A 12,618-nucleotide genomic window follows, 5' to 3' on the forward strand; every position below is an offset into this window, starting at 1 on the left:
AATAACTTCCAGAGGACGATCCACTTACGTAAGTCACACTTACTGGTGCTATTACAATAGGAGTGGTGTGCAATCTATGTAGTTGTACAGAACAGTGAGGGTCCGTTCACGGCTACTACAGATGACGTGACTACAAACGGCTATGGTCACTTGCGTCCTTTTTCGATTGTATCTCGGTCCTGAGCAGCAGTATGCCTTAACAGGGAGTGGCTCTAACCAAGACTTGCGTGCTAGATGTGATCACACTCTTCATCGCACATACCGTACCCGTGGCCGTGGCATACAAATACATAGTAAGAACACACAGCTTCCATACACGTAATTGCAAACAAAATCAACGGTAACAGCAACAATGACAAACATACGCATAAGTTCGAAATGCACAGCTTGAATCCCTATCGGGACAAAATTGTTGACTCCGTGCTGAGTAAGCGAACCATAACACTGGAAGTACACACATGTCCTCCGTGCGAGTTGAAAACAGGGTCGGCCATTTTGCTTCCAAAAACAGGCAGTTACTACCAACGACCCAGTAAAATGTCAGTTTCGCGACCCCGAGTGTTTCATGAGGATATGCTTTTTTTTTTTGGCACGCCAGGATCTCCTTCATGCAAGAACAACGTTTCACGTCTTTTTGAAAGAGACTCTCTTAGGCGTCGCAGGCATGGTCGTCGCAGAGCCCCCCATGGAGCCTCTGAGGAAGGCCTCAATGGCATCCCCGAGAAGCATGGCATCCACAACGTTGCCCTCGTCCCACTTCACCTGCGACTCGTCCTTTTTCGCTGGCTCCTTGGCGCCTTCTTCGGGCGTCTCCTTTTTGGCCTCACGAATGGCGTCGCCCGACTGCTTCCGCTTTGCCTTCCGGCCGACGCTCGGCTCGTCGGCCGGGGACTGGGGCGCATCGTCCAGGGACCTCTGCGGCGCTCCCTTGCCGGACAGGCTGTTGCGCTTGGACCTGCTCGGCTTGGCCTCTTCGCTGGTGCTGCGCTCGAGGGTGGTGGAGCCCCTGCGCGGCGCCGGCGGCGTCGACACGATCCTGGGGATGTTCTCTGCCGTCGGCTCGTACGGGTCGGTGGCCATGCCCGAAGGATCAATGGTCGCCGAGCGCGTCGTTCGCAGGGCCAACTTCTTGGGCGAAGTGGCCCCGGCCACTGGCACCGCGACGGAGCCGATAGAAGACTTCTTTTTAGTGTTGTGATGAATGAGAGAGAGGATGTCTTCTTTCTTGCAGACAATTCCTTCGTCGATGCTTGTTCGTGGGGACACGTTGGGGGAACCGTCTGAAGACTCTCGCGAAGACTTCCTCGACCCCTCTCCGCTGCGCAGCCCTTCTGGTGAGCGGTCCTTGTTGACTGCCGAATCACTGGACGAGTTGCGCTTTTTCATCGTGAACTTTACCTTCCCACCGGACGAAGGCTTCGCCTCCGGGTCGTCAGAGCTGCTTGTCGTGGCGGTGTTCACCGAGAGCTTCTTGAGGCCTCGTAGTAGTTCGGCCGAAGACATTGTTTTGCTGAAAAACTTGGAGGTCTTCCATCCTGCTGCCTTGTTGGGCTTTGTCTTGCCCCTCTCGCCGTCCGATGAGCTGGTCGTGGGTTTCGCGGCAGTCGAGTCCACCGCGAGCTTGTTGGAGGTGTCGCGGCGGGTAAGCTTCACTTTGAAGCTGGACGGCTGAGAGGCACTCTTGCTCAGCGGCTCGGCCACGACCACGGTGCTCTCCGCAATGACGGCCGAGCGTCGAGGGCTGGACGAGCCGCGGCGCTCGTCGCGCGACGGCGAGCGAGCCCTCTCGTCCGGCTCGAGGCCGGCCTGCGGCACCGACATCTGCCGCACAGCGGCCATGGCGCGCTGCGCCACCAGCACTAGGTGGTCGCCGCACGAGCACACGTCATTCTCGGGGCTGGCGAGCTTCACAAGAATCTTGGGCAACAGGGTGTCGGCTGCGCTCAGGCGCGGGCGTGGGTCATCTCAGCGTGGCGCCGGCCGCTACTCTGCGACCGGAGGGAGGAACATCGCCGGGAGCCAGGCGGTGGCCGCGACAGGGCGTCCTGCATGAACACAGAAGCTTGTTTTTAACACGCCACTCACAAGTAATGGACGCCATGAGAGTCACGTAGCCGGTACTTTAAGTGAGAGCGAAACAGAAAAGCAAGTGAGTACAGATTATGCGGGGCACTGCTGATTAAAAAAAAAAGTCTGACAATGCATACGATTAATATATTTTTTAAAAGCAAAATCCGATAGTTCGGCATTTCCTGGCTTTGTTGCCACTTGGCCGGCAGTGAAAGATGCATTTATTTCTAAGAAATTTGAATTCGAAGTTGAAAAAGTTTTTGCCGCCGCTCTGATTCAAACTTGGGACTCTCTTATGACGACACAGGACTAAGTGACGTGAAACATGACGTGCACAAGACGTAACGCAGACTCCGTGATTTCTGGCGGCCAGCAGTGCGGCCTAGCAGCAGCCGAAAAGAAAGCTACTGCCGGCCGCACGTTGAAGGCATCTATCGGCTATTGCGGCCGTCGCTACCGTCGCTCCGTTTACGTTTGCACCGGCGTTTTGCAAGCGTTACGATGTATCCTGTTCTCGAAGTCGTCAAGGAAGTTCTCGCAAATAGACACCTTTAGCATACTGCGTACCGTTAGCGGAAATTTTAGTGCACTGCACGGGCTCGGGCCAGCCCGAAAGCCCGGGCCCGGCCCGGCCCGCGGGCCGGGCCGGGACATGATTTATTTTGCCGGGCCTGGGCTGGGCCCGGGCCTGAAGTTGCGGGCCCGGGCCGGGCTCGGGCCTAAAGCTGCGGGCCCGAGCCGAGCTTGGGTCCGTAGCGAAACGGCTGGTGTCCGACTTTTCATTGACTATTGCAGAGTGAAGTGCACAACTGCGGCATTGAAGCAGCGACACGGATCCTATGAGTTATAGTACGCGCTGAGAAAAAAACTAAGCTTTATTCACTGACTTATTTATTTCCTTATTTCCACGCCGCGGTGCAGTAAGAGTAAAATTCAACCGGCCTTAATTGGCCATTGATCGTTCGTCATCCCAAAACATACCTCTACACTATTAGAAATGCATTCGGGAAGAACATATTAGTTTAGTACCCTTATAGCCTTCAAGCACATACCGTGAAATACTCAAGTCTTTTAGCTTTTCGTTTCTGCTGAAACGCGACCAGTTCGGCTATGAGCTCAACCTATGAGATCGCGTTCACTAAAAAAATGTCATTCTACTGCTTGCTATAGGCAGCTTTAATATTTATACTTCGCGGGCGGCAGTATATAACTGATTACAATCATGGGGGAACCCAAAGTAGACGACTACGCGTGTATGCAGCCCTTTTTATTTAGCTCTCGGAACTTCCGAGTTTATCTTTGCCCACCTACTCGAGATCACTTTCCAAAAGACGGGCCTGGCGAGCACTACTCTTCATCACTTTCTTCTGGGTTAAAAAGAACCAACTTTCTGGAAGCCAAACTGCGGTTTTAGAACTTTTGTCGGCCAGTTCCTAATCGGTGTAGTAGCAGTCTACATGCTCAGAGTGAGCAGTATACCTCAAGCGTTACTGTGAAACGGGCCGGGCCGGGCCCGGGCTGGGCTTCACTCCGGTTTTCACGGGCCGGGCCGGGCTCGCTAGAGCGATAATTTAGCGGGCCCGGGCCGGGCTCGGGCTTCATGTCTCGGGCCCGGGCCAGGCCCGGGCCTCAAATTGAGGCCCGTGCAGTGCTCTAAGCGGAATACCGGGAGCCAGCCTACCGCCGGTGAGCAGGCGCTGATTCGTCCCGATGCTGCAGGCGCGCGCGTAGCTTCCGGGTACGTGGCGCCATCTGGCGACGTCAAGGAGATTTGCGCATGCATTGGCTGCGCCTCAGTGATTCGTGGCTTCTCGTGCCCTAGTGTTGTTCTAGCAACACTGTTTTGTCCTATGACGTCAACACGCTTGTACTTGCGAGTTTGGCCTGTGGCGGCGATACCTGTATTTTGGTTCTTGCTCTTTTCTACGCTACAAAAGCTTTGTTGTCAGTATGAGTGGCGTTTTTGTAATCAGGAGCTGGTATTCTGTCGATACAAGCCAACTTCAATTTCTCCTCATTGTCCCTTTAAACTGTAAATTCGTCAACAGGAGCCACATCATCAGACAGTGGCAGAACAAAGAGGGCCCTTGATAGGGCACTCACCCGGGACTGAACAGTTCGCAGCCGTTTTAGGCGCAAACAGAAGGACATTTTTCACTTCACGAAATGGTTTTTGACGTTTGCCCTTCAGTCTGAGCGCGAATACACCCATATGGGAGTAAAAAGGGAGTAAGCTGCCCTCTTGCGCACTCCTGTCAATAAAAGGGACTGCGCTAGAGGACAGCTTACTCTCCTTTTTACGCCTTTCTGTTAAGAGTGTCATCAGCCCGATTACGCCACTGGGGAAATGCCTCTCCCATATCTCTCCAAATTAAGCCTGCCCTGTGTCCGTTTCGGCCACCCTATCGCCGCAAACGTCCTAATCTCTTCCACCAATCTAACTTTCTACTGCCCCTTGCTACGCTTGTCTCATCTTGGAATCCAATCCGTTTCCCTTAGCGACCATCGGTTATCTTGTCTCGCTTATCATGCCCTGCCCAAGCCCATTTCTTCTCGATTTCGGCAAGGATTTAACCCACATTTCTTCTCTCATTCACTCTGCTCTCTTGCTGCTTCTCAACGTTACATCGATTATTTTCCTTTCCATATCTCGCTGCGTTCTCCTCAATTTAAATAGAACCCCTTTCATTGGCCTCCACGCTTCTGTCACATAGGTGAGTACCGGTGAGATGCAACTGTTATAACTTTTCTCTTGAGGGATAGTAGTAGACTTTCATTAATGATCTGAGAGTACCTGTCAAATGCGCTCCACCCCACTTTTGTTCTTCTAATTATTTCACTCTCCTGGTCCGGATCTGCAGACCTGCCCTAAGCAGACATATTCCCTACCACTCCCAGGGCCTCGCTACCAATGGTGAATTGCGGTTTCTTTCTGAGACTGTTCAAAATTACTTTAGTTTTCTGCATATCGTTACGAAGAAGGCGAAGCTGGCAGTGGCGCGGGACGGGGCGCTCGCGCTAGGCCAGCGGCCATTAAATCATCTCTTGCCCATCGTTCATCACGCCTCATTCTTCGGCTGGCCGCCACGTAACAATATTAATTTTAGATCCACCGTTCCGCTTTCCCCGTCAAAGTCATTGATTATGCTTTGCAGTTCATCCCCTGTGTACCATAGCAAGGCAATTTCATCAGCGAATCGCAGATTACAAAAAGTATTCTCTATTAACTCCTATCCCCAGCTGTTCCCGATCCAGGTCTCTGAATAACTCCTGTGAACAGGCGATGAACAGGAGTGGAGAGATCGTGTCTCCCTGCCTGACTCCCTTCCTTATTGGAAATTTATTGCTGTCTTTATGGATGACTATGGTGGCTGTGCAGACGTTATAGATATCGTCCAGTGCTTTTACATAATGCTCCTCTACACCCTGATTCCTTTCTGCGTGCATAACTGCTGGTGTTTCCTTATTACACTAAACCCGCACAAAAGGAAGCGAGTCATTCAGCTTTTTTTTTAATTTTTCTATAGATACTGTACCTGAGCGTAAAAACATCCAGTGTAGCCTTGGCCGTGCTCCTTCGGCACGTGAGTTTAATGCAATCTCGCGTACTAATAGGAGAAAGCGAGCGTACGCAGCCCTTGTCGGTTTATGAAAAGCGCAGCTTTACGACCTACTTCGGGTTGCCTTTAAATTAGCGTGGAAGTTTTCTTCCAAGGAACCAATGGACTTTCCAAAGACAAAGTTTTTGTGCGCTTTTTATAAAAATTGCTCTCAGACCTATGTAACGTGAACACTCAGGATTCCGATTTGAAGCATCTAATGGCGTCTGCTTCCTGAATGAGATGGCTGCAGCTTAATAATGAGTTGCAATATTTAAGAACACCATACAGACAAAGTGCAATGAAAAAATTTCAAATGAATATGATTGCTGCCTTTTATTTTATGTGTTATGCTTTTCTTTCTAAAAGTGTGGCTATGTGGCATATACGCCAGGGAAGGGCTCACTGCCCAATGGACAGTTTAAGAACCAGAACTTCGCAGCTATACGTCACACCACGACAGTTAGCATCTTAGCGAGATGAACAAGGATTGACCACAGCGTTAAGAAAGTTTAATTTCAATTTCCTTGGACAAGCAAAAAGAAAAATTCATTTAAATACGGCCGAATACTTGTCTCCGGCTCTGGAAACAATCTGGAGTTCATTTTCCAGATTCTTGTTCAACTTATGATTTGACCGTTCTGAAAATAAATAAAAGTCCCAAGTTCGCGTTGTCTTTTTTTCAGTACTGAAGCTGAAAGTATATTGCCACGTTTCTATAAGGAGCCGCTGGGCGGCTGCTCTTCGCAAGTCTCGTGCACCGGCGAGTGAAAGCTGAAGAAGCTCGGTCTCGGCCTTTTCTGGGTGCTGTGCTCTTGGCTTGCTCTCCGGTACCGTCCAGGTCAACCCCCATTAAAGCCTTTCGGTTACGAGCCCCAACGGCTACGTAACAATATAATTAAAATGCAATAAATGCGGAAAGCTTTGTACCTTTTTTTTTAACACCAGAAATAGGAACATACAACAAACGCTTTCGGTAATTAACATTCAATCTTGCTTCCGGTCGCACTTTCTCTTGTTTATTTTCGTTTGCATAACCAGAATCATTTCATATAGGAGCTTAAATAGGATTCGCAGATCGGCATAGAAAACCGATACGAAACCGTCGCCAAATCGTCGCCAGTAATCTCGTTTACAGCGCAGCTGTTAATGGAGCGTTGGTGTTGGTGTCGTAGCTGATTCAGGTCACTAGCCCAAAAGCTCCTCACGCGTCCGTGTCCGCTTCGTCTTCTCTGCGGCTGAGAGCGAGGTGGCTCGAGGCTGCCATAATGCCGTGCACAGGAAAACCTTACATGAGTGTGGACGTGGCTGATGGCTTAGTTAACAGTACTTTGGGACACTTGAGATATACCTATATATTGATCAGAGTGGTGGCCCAGCGGTTGAGCATCCGCCTCGCATGCGGGAGGTGCGGGGTTCGATCCCTAGCGCCGCCGGGTACCCAGCGGTGATATAATGGGTACAAGCTTTCCCTAGACTGGTGCTCGGTTCATTCAGGGTAAAATTCTTGGGAAGTGGGTCTTTGACCCCACCTTGAGCAAACGAAAAAACCTTGTTTCATGACACTCTTTTGGCCGCAGATGCCCTTGCGCCATAAAAAGTCACCATAATAAATATACCTAGTATATATTTTATGATATACCTAAGGCCACGCACTGCTAATCTGGCTCTGATTTGGAGGGTCGAAATCGGACGTTGTGCGACAGTTCGAGCGTATAAACATATTCATTTCACAGACCACAAGACGTCCTCGTCGCTCTGAAGCACATTCTCCTCAATTTAATTTCTCCGATAAAGTTGTTCTTTCTTTTTCTCAAAAAGGAGACATGCATCAAACCTTGAAAAAAAACGCAGGAATAAATAAAAAGTTAACAAGAAAAGATTTGCAGTGTCTGAAGAATATGTCTTCGCATTTTAATTAGCATAAAAATAAAAACTAAGCTTCTTCATTCAATTGCAGAAATCCTTTAAAACATCCGCGCTGTAATAACGCATTGCAGAGTATAGCAATCTTCTTGAGAGTTTTTTGTTCTCATATTCTCGACTCGCGCTTCAGTATAGTCGAAATAAAACCGGCTCTTTCAAGACTGATGCTATTGTAAAGCGGTTCTGGACAATATTTGGAGCTTCCAAGCTACGGAAATCGGCCTTTTTGATCGCGTTATGCACTACTAGGCGGGATTCGAACACGAACATTTCAATACGTTTTTTCTTGACTGCGCACCGCGATGGATATGACTGATGAATATACGCTTGGCAGGACCATTTCAGTACGGAACGGGAATCATCACGCAAAGTTGCTCGCTATAGCTGAACGTAAAAAAGAGAATGATTGAGCTCTGTCGATTTGCGCTGCTATAGTATTTTATGTCGACCTGATATTATAATTCGAAGTGGCGCGAGCTGCAGTGCGCGACTTGTGTCATGAACCCATTTATTTTGCACGTTGCAAAACATTAAGGCCAGTGTGATCATATTGAGCTGTTTCGCATAAAAATAATTAAGAGGAGTAAGAAATGAATGCGTGTCTTCCCACTTAGGCCTCGTGTTTAGTTTTGTTCTAGATCTGACAATTTTACAACGGCGTGAATTTTTGCCGTGGCAGGAAATTTGTATCATCGCAGTTCTCTCATGGAGACCGCGCTAAAGGCTCATCATCACGAAGTGGCATTTCCTCCGTTTTTTCGGAGATCCCACTTGCGGTCTGTAAAGACGCCAAGTCTCTTAACTCCAGTTACACGCGGCAAGGTTAAGGACGCTTTTTCGAGCTGAGACGCTTGCTCGCTGTACTTGCGCGCTTGGTCGCTGTAGCGTCGCGTATAGAGCGCTCGTAAGATGCGATGTCTGTCGATTACTCCCGACTGCCTTTACTTGTCCATCGACTTCACCGGGGCGAAGTACATCGACTGTTACGTACACCGATAGTATAGTGCTTTCTTCCTTATTGCTACATCTAAATGCACTTTACTCTCACCATGCGCTGGTCCGCCTAAAAGAACTGTTCCTTACGACGAATTTCTCCTGTACCTTCATCCACCGATAGAGTGGATTAAACCCCATAGCACTAAAGGAGCTGTCGCTGGAGAAATCCGCTGCCTTTTCTCGATAAGAGGCCTCCTTTAATGGCATATACCCTCTATTGTGCCAGAAGATCCATTCATTAGATTGTAAGCACCTGCTGCGCGAAACAATGCAAGGACAAGAGTAGCATCCCGTACAATACATATGCCTATACATGCCATTTGTAGGAGGTGACAATATAAGGAGAGTTACAGAATGGGATATACTTTTTTTCGTTCATCTGACCCGCCTGCTAGCTCGAAGCTATGGCCCGCCACTTTCAATAGTTTGGTTTACGGGGAGGGGGGGGGGGGGGGGGTAATGTCCCAAAGCGGCTCAGGAAACAGCCCACTTTCAGTAGTCTAACGAACAGGCGTGCCAGTTCTGGTTCAGTGGGCGCAGGAAACAGCTAAGGACGTAGGAGGCCTGGGCTAAGTAAAGTGCTTGGATGCTCCCTCTCACTCCCACTGCGTTCAGGGTGGGGTCATTCTTTAAAGGAGCTGTCGCCGCCTCGACCGGTTTCTGCAGCCGCTGTCCGCAATTGTTTAGGCCACTTCCCGCGGAAGCAACGCGGAGCGCCTGGGTGCTGTGCGCCGTTGTGCACCAACCACTCCAGAAATGGTAGAAGAATGTACAACCTTCCAACAGAGCCGAAAAGACGACTTCAGTGGATCGCGAATGTGAAGATCAAGACCATTATTGTTTAACTGTCATGCCCATCCCTCATGTAATGCCCCATACCAGCGGCCTTTGAGGTATCAAAAAAAAAAAAAAAGTGGCAGCCGATAAAGGGATCGTGCGTATGCAAAGTGACTATTGTGATGCTCCGTTTTTTTTTTTACATAGCCTATCACCGTGCACGCAGTGACTGCTCTTGGAGTCAGTCCGTATGTATTCTAAAACAACGCACAACGTCGGGCAGCCAGTGAACTCGGAAGCACTATAAAGACTGCCATATAAAACGAGCGAGTGTTCTGTGCCTGCATCATCCAAATATACAATTCCAGACTTTTTCCGATGGTACTAAACTATATTAGACGTGAACCAAGCATGAAAAGGATTTTACGTTTAAGCTCTCAATTTCGCTCCATTATATTACAAGCTTTTCCATTATGACGCTGTTGTGACATTGTGACAGGCTGACTTTGAAAAGAACCACTTTGAACAGGATCGTGCCAACAACTGGAAGAAGTCGAAACCAAATGCAGTGCCCACCGTATTAACCTTTAGCGGTAAGTACCTATATTATTTAGCATCAGCGTTGCATACACCAAATGGCTCGCGCCTCTGCCTTATTTTCATGAATTTCGCTGGGACGAATGTGCTAGCGCTTGCGATCGCTGGCATAGATCTAATTCCGTCAGCGGGAACCCTTGTTTGTGCCTTCAACTTATTGATTTTATTTTGTTGCAGCTTTGCCGCAGATGCGGAAGCCACTGAAAGATAGGATGATATCTTCTTTGTCATCCGTGGCATGTAAAGATGAAGGCTCGCCGCCACGTAAAGTTGAAGATTCAGTAACAGCTGGCGCCTCATCAGCTAAAAGCAGGGAAGAAGCCTCAGCGTTCCTAACAAGTAACATCGAACTGCCTCCAGAACATGACTGCAGCTCAAAGTCGGGCTACAGCTCTCAGAGGCGCACATTACTGGTGGCCACTTCACTAAAATGAAAGTGGGAGTAGCTGTACAGTTTTTCAGACAGGCTCTAGCCACGATCCCGTGTTTGGTGAGGCAGCAAATTCTGGGTCCAGAAGCTGAGGCTACCGCATGATTCCTGGAACTCGTGCCTAAGTGGTACACGATTATGTCGGGGACGCACGTCAACCACCCTAAAGCAGGCAGCACGTCTCAGGGGAAACCGTCTCAAGAAGGCCTCATGGTATCTACAGTTGTCGTTCTTAGACTTCACGAGACTGTTCTAGAGAGCGAAGGATACAAGGTTTTATAACTAGCCAAGTACTGCAGTACTGCTTTGGAAACGTATTTTCCATCGTACGCGTCAGGAAACCAGTTCCGAATGCCTACGACATTAGGTGCGCATTGAAGCTTGTTTGCGTGAATCAGTTTTTGCACACACCAACAACAACGAACTCCGAACTCGACGATGGCCAATGTCTTGTTGACACGCTGTCAAAAGGCCTGAAAGAGCATGTCGAAGCCGAAGCAGAAGGCATAGACGATGCAGAAATACCTATCATTGAGGCGCTATCGTCAGCTGATTGTGCCATCCTTTTTCACATTCGTGGGTTTCTTGAGAAACGTTTCGTCGAAGCGGTTCACTCGTGCGAACAGTGGAAGACTGCAGTCTTCTTGTTCAGCAGCAGCGAGCAGGCATATTTAACAGCGCTGAATGGATATGTTTGCGATGGCAACAACTTTCACTATCCGAGCGATGCAGTCATGATCACCCTGAAGTCTTGCAAAGAATACTCCAGAGGCATCACAACATGGGCGGATAACCCACTCACCATGAAATCTCGAGAGCAGGTTGTAACTGCTTCTCTGAGAAAAATGCTGCGGTCCAATCTGGAAACATGCGAGCATCACAAGGAAGCCGTGGAAAAGATGCTCGTCTCAAGCAACGCGAGGCTGGAGCTGCTCATACACCTTCGTCAAATTGCAAGTAAGAAATGTGCCGGAGTAAGCCTGTTGTAAGCGCTGAAACCGTCATATTGTGCCCTATACCACAGCATGTGCCCTTTCATTTTACTTAGGAATAATTTTATGTTATCCAAGTTCCATGAATAAAAACATTCAAAAGTTTTCTCGGTGTGTTCAAAACACCAGTTCCTTTAAACTGCAGGTATATACGAAGCTAGCGTGAAAATAGTTGCTCAAGTTTATTTCCCAACACTGTCACTATCACCGAAATTGCCGTTCATTAGTTATTTTTCAACAATGCAAATTCGTAGTTTAATAATAGCACTTTAGTAACAATAGAAATATTTCAGCCCCTTTTGCCAGGGGACGGTGCAACGTCCTGAGCTCGCCTACGCCGAAGGGAACGAGCTCACACCGCACCATTAAAGGTAAGTACAGTGCGGTATCTGTCATACGTGGCGCGAGAACATAGCGATCCACGTAGCATACTTCTACACAGACAATTACTATACCATGAAAAACTGAGCCCCCTTGATCAGTTATTATGCCCTGCATCCTCTTAAAGTGGTTTTTTCAGCACGAAATGCGCCTGCGGACGAGAATCGGTGGCATATCCGTGAGCTTGCAGAGCGCTGCCCGAAAGATGGGCTGTGCAATGGCGGACTCCGTAGCAGACGACGCGGTTGTACTCGCCCTGAACGAAGCGGGGGTGAGAAGGCGCACCCAGGGAACCCTTGGCTAAGAACCCCTCCCAGTTCGGGGGGAAGGGGGGGGGGGGGGGGGCGCAAAGCTCTTTACTGAGTAAAATGTTTACCGCCACCACCACCACTTATATTACCGCCAGTGGGGGCAGTGGGTGGTAAGATAGGTGTAGAATCGAAAAAAAAAATGACAGTGTTTACACTTGATGCGTAAAAAGCAAAACTCAGGGACACCTGATTTGAAGTTGAGAGTTTTGTGCGTGCGTGTGTGTGTGGTAATCAATCAGCGCTAATCAATCAGCAACGCATTTTGGTCCCCTTCTCGACCTCGCCCACCAACATGACCTCGGCTAGCTGGTTCGCGAAATTATTAACGAGATGATGACGTCACGCACAACGGTACGACGATTAGTCTTATTCCAGTCATGGGAGAGTTACGCTGAGTGCTTCATTGCCTGTGAAATGCGTAGGCACAGAATAGAACGTCTTTACAGGCAGTAAATCTGCGGGCAACGCTCCGAGCGTGCGCTGCCTGTGTCCATCCCGCCGCGCGTGTTTGCTGGCTCTGGCCTGTTCGTGCTGCGTCC

General features: G+C 49.1%; 1 protein-coding gene across 1 annotated transcript in view; it reads right to left on the minus strand.

Moving 5' to 3' along the window:
* The window catches only part of LOC149353029 (uncharacterized), a 146,683-nt gene that overhangs the window by 489 nt on the left and 133,576 nt on the right, over positions 1 to 12,618 (minus strand). The window contains exon 2 of the mRNA XM_089577268.1: positions 1 to 2,045. This exon is cut by the window's left edge and continues 489 nt beyond it. Within this exon, the coding sequence (XP_089433394.1) occupies positions 625 to 1,839 (1,215 nt within the window). The 5' untranslated portion in view covers positions 1,840 to 2,045 and the 3' untranslated portion in view covers positions 1 to 624. The remainder of the gene's footprint in view (positions 2,046 to 12,618) is intronic.

The sequence above is a fragment of the Amblyomma mixtum genome, chromosome 3 (assembly GCF_055824585.1).
Source record: "Amblyomma mixtum isolate Tamu chromosome 3, ASM5582458v1, whole genome shotgun sequence".
Lineage (NCBI taxonomy): Eukaryota > Metazoa > Arthropoda > Arachnida > Ixodida > Ixodidae > Amblyomma > Amblyomma mixtum.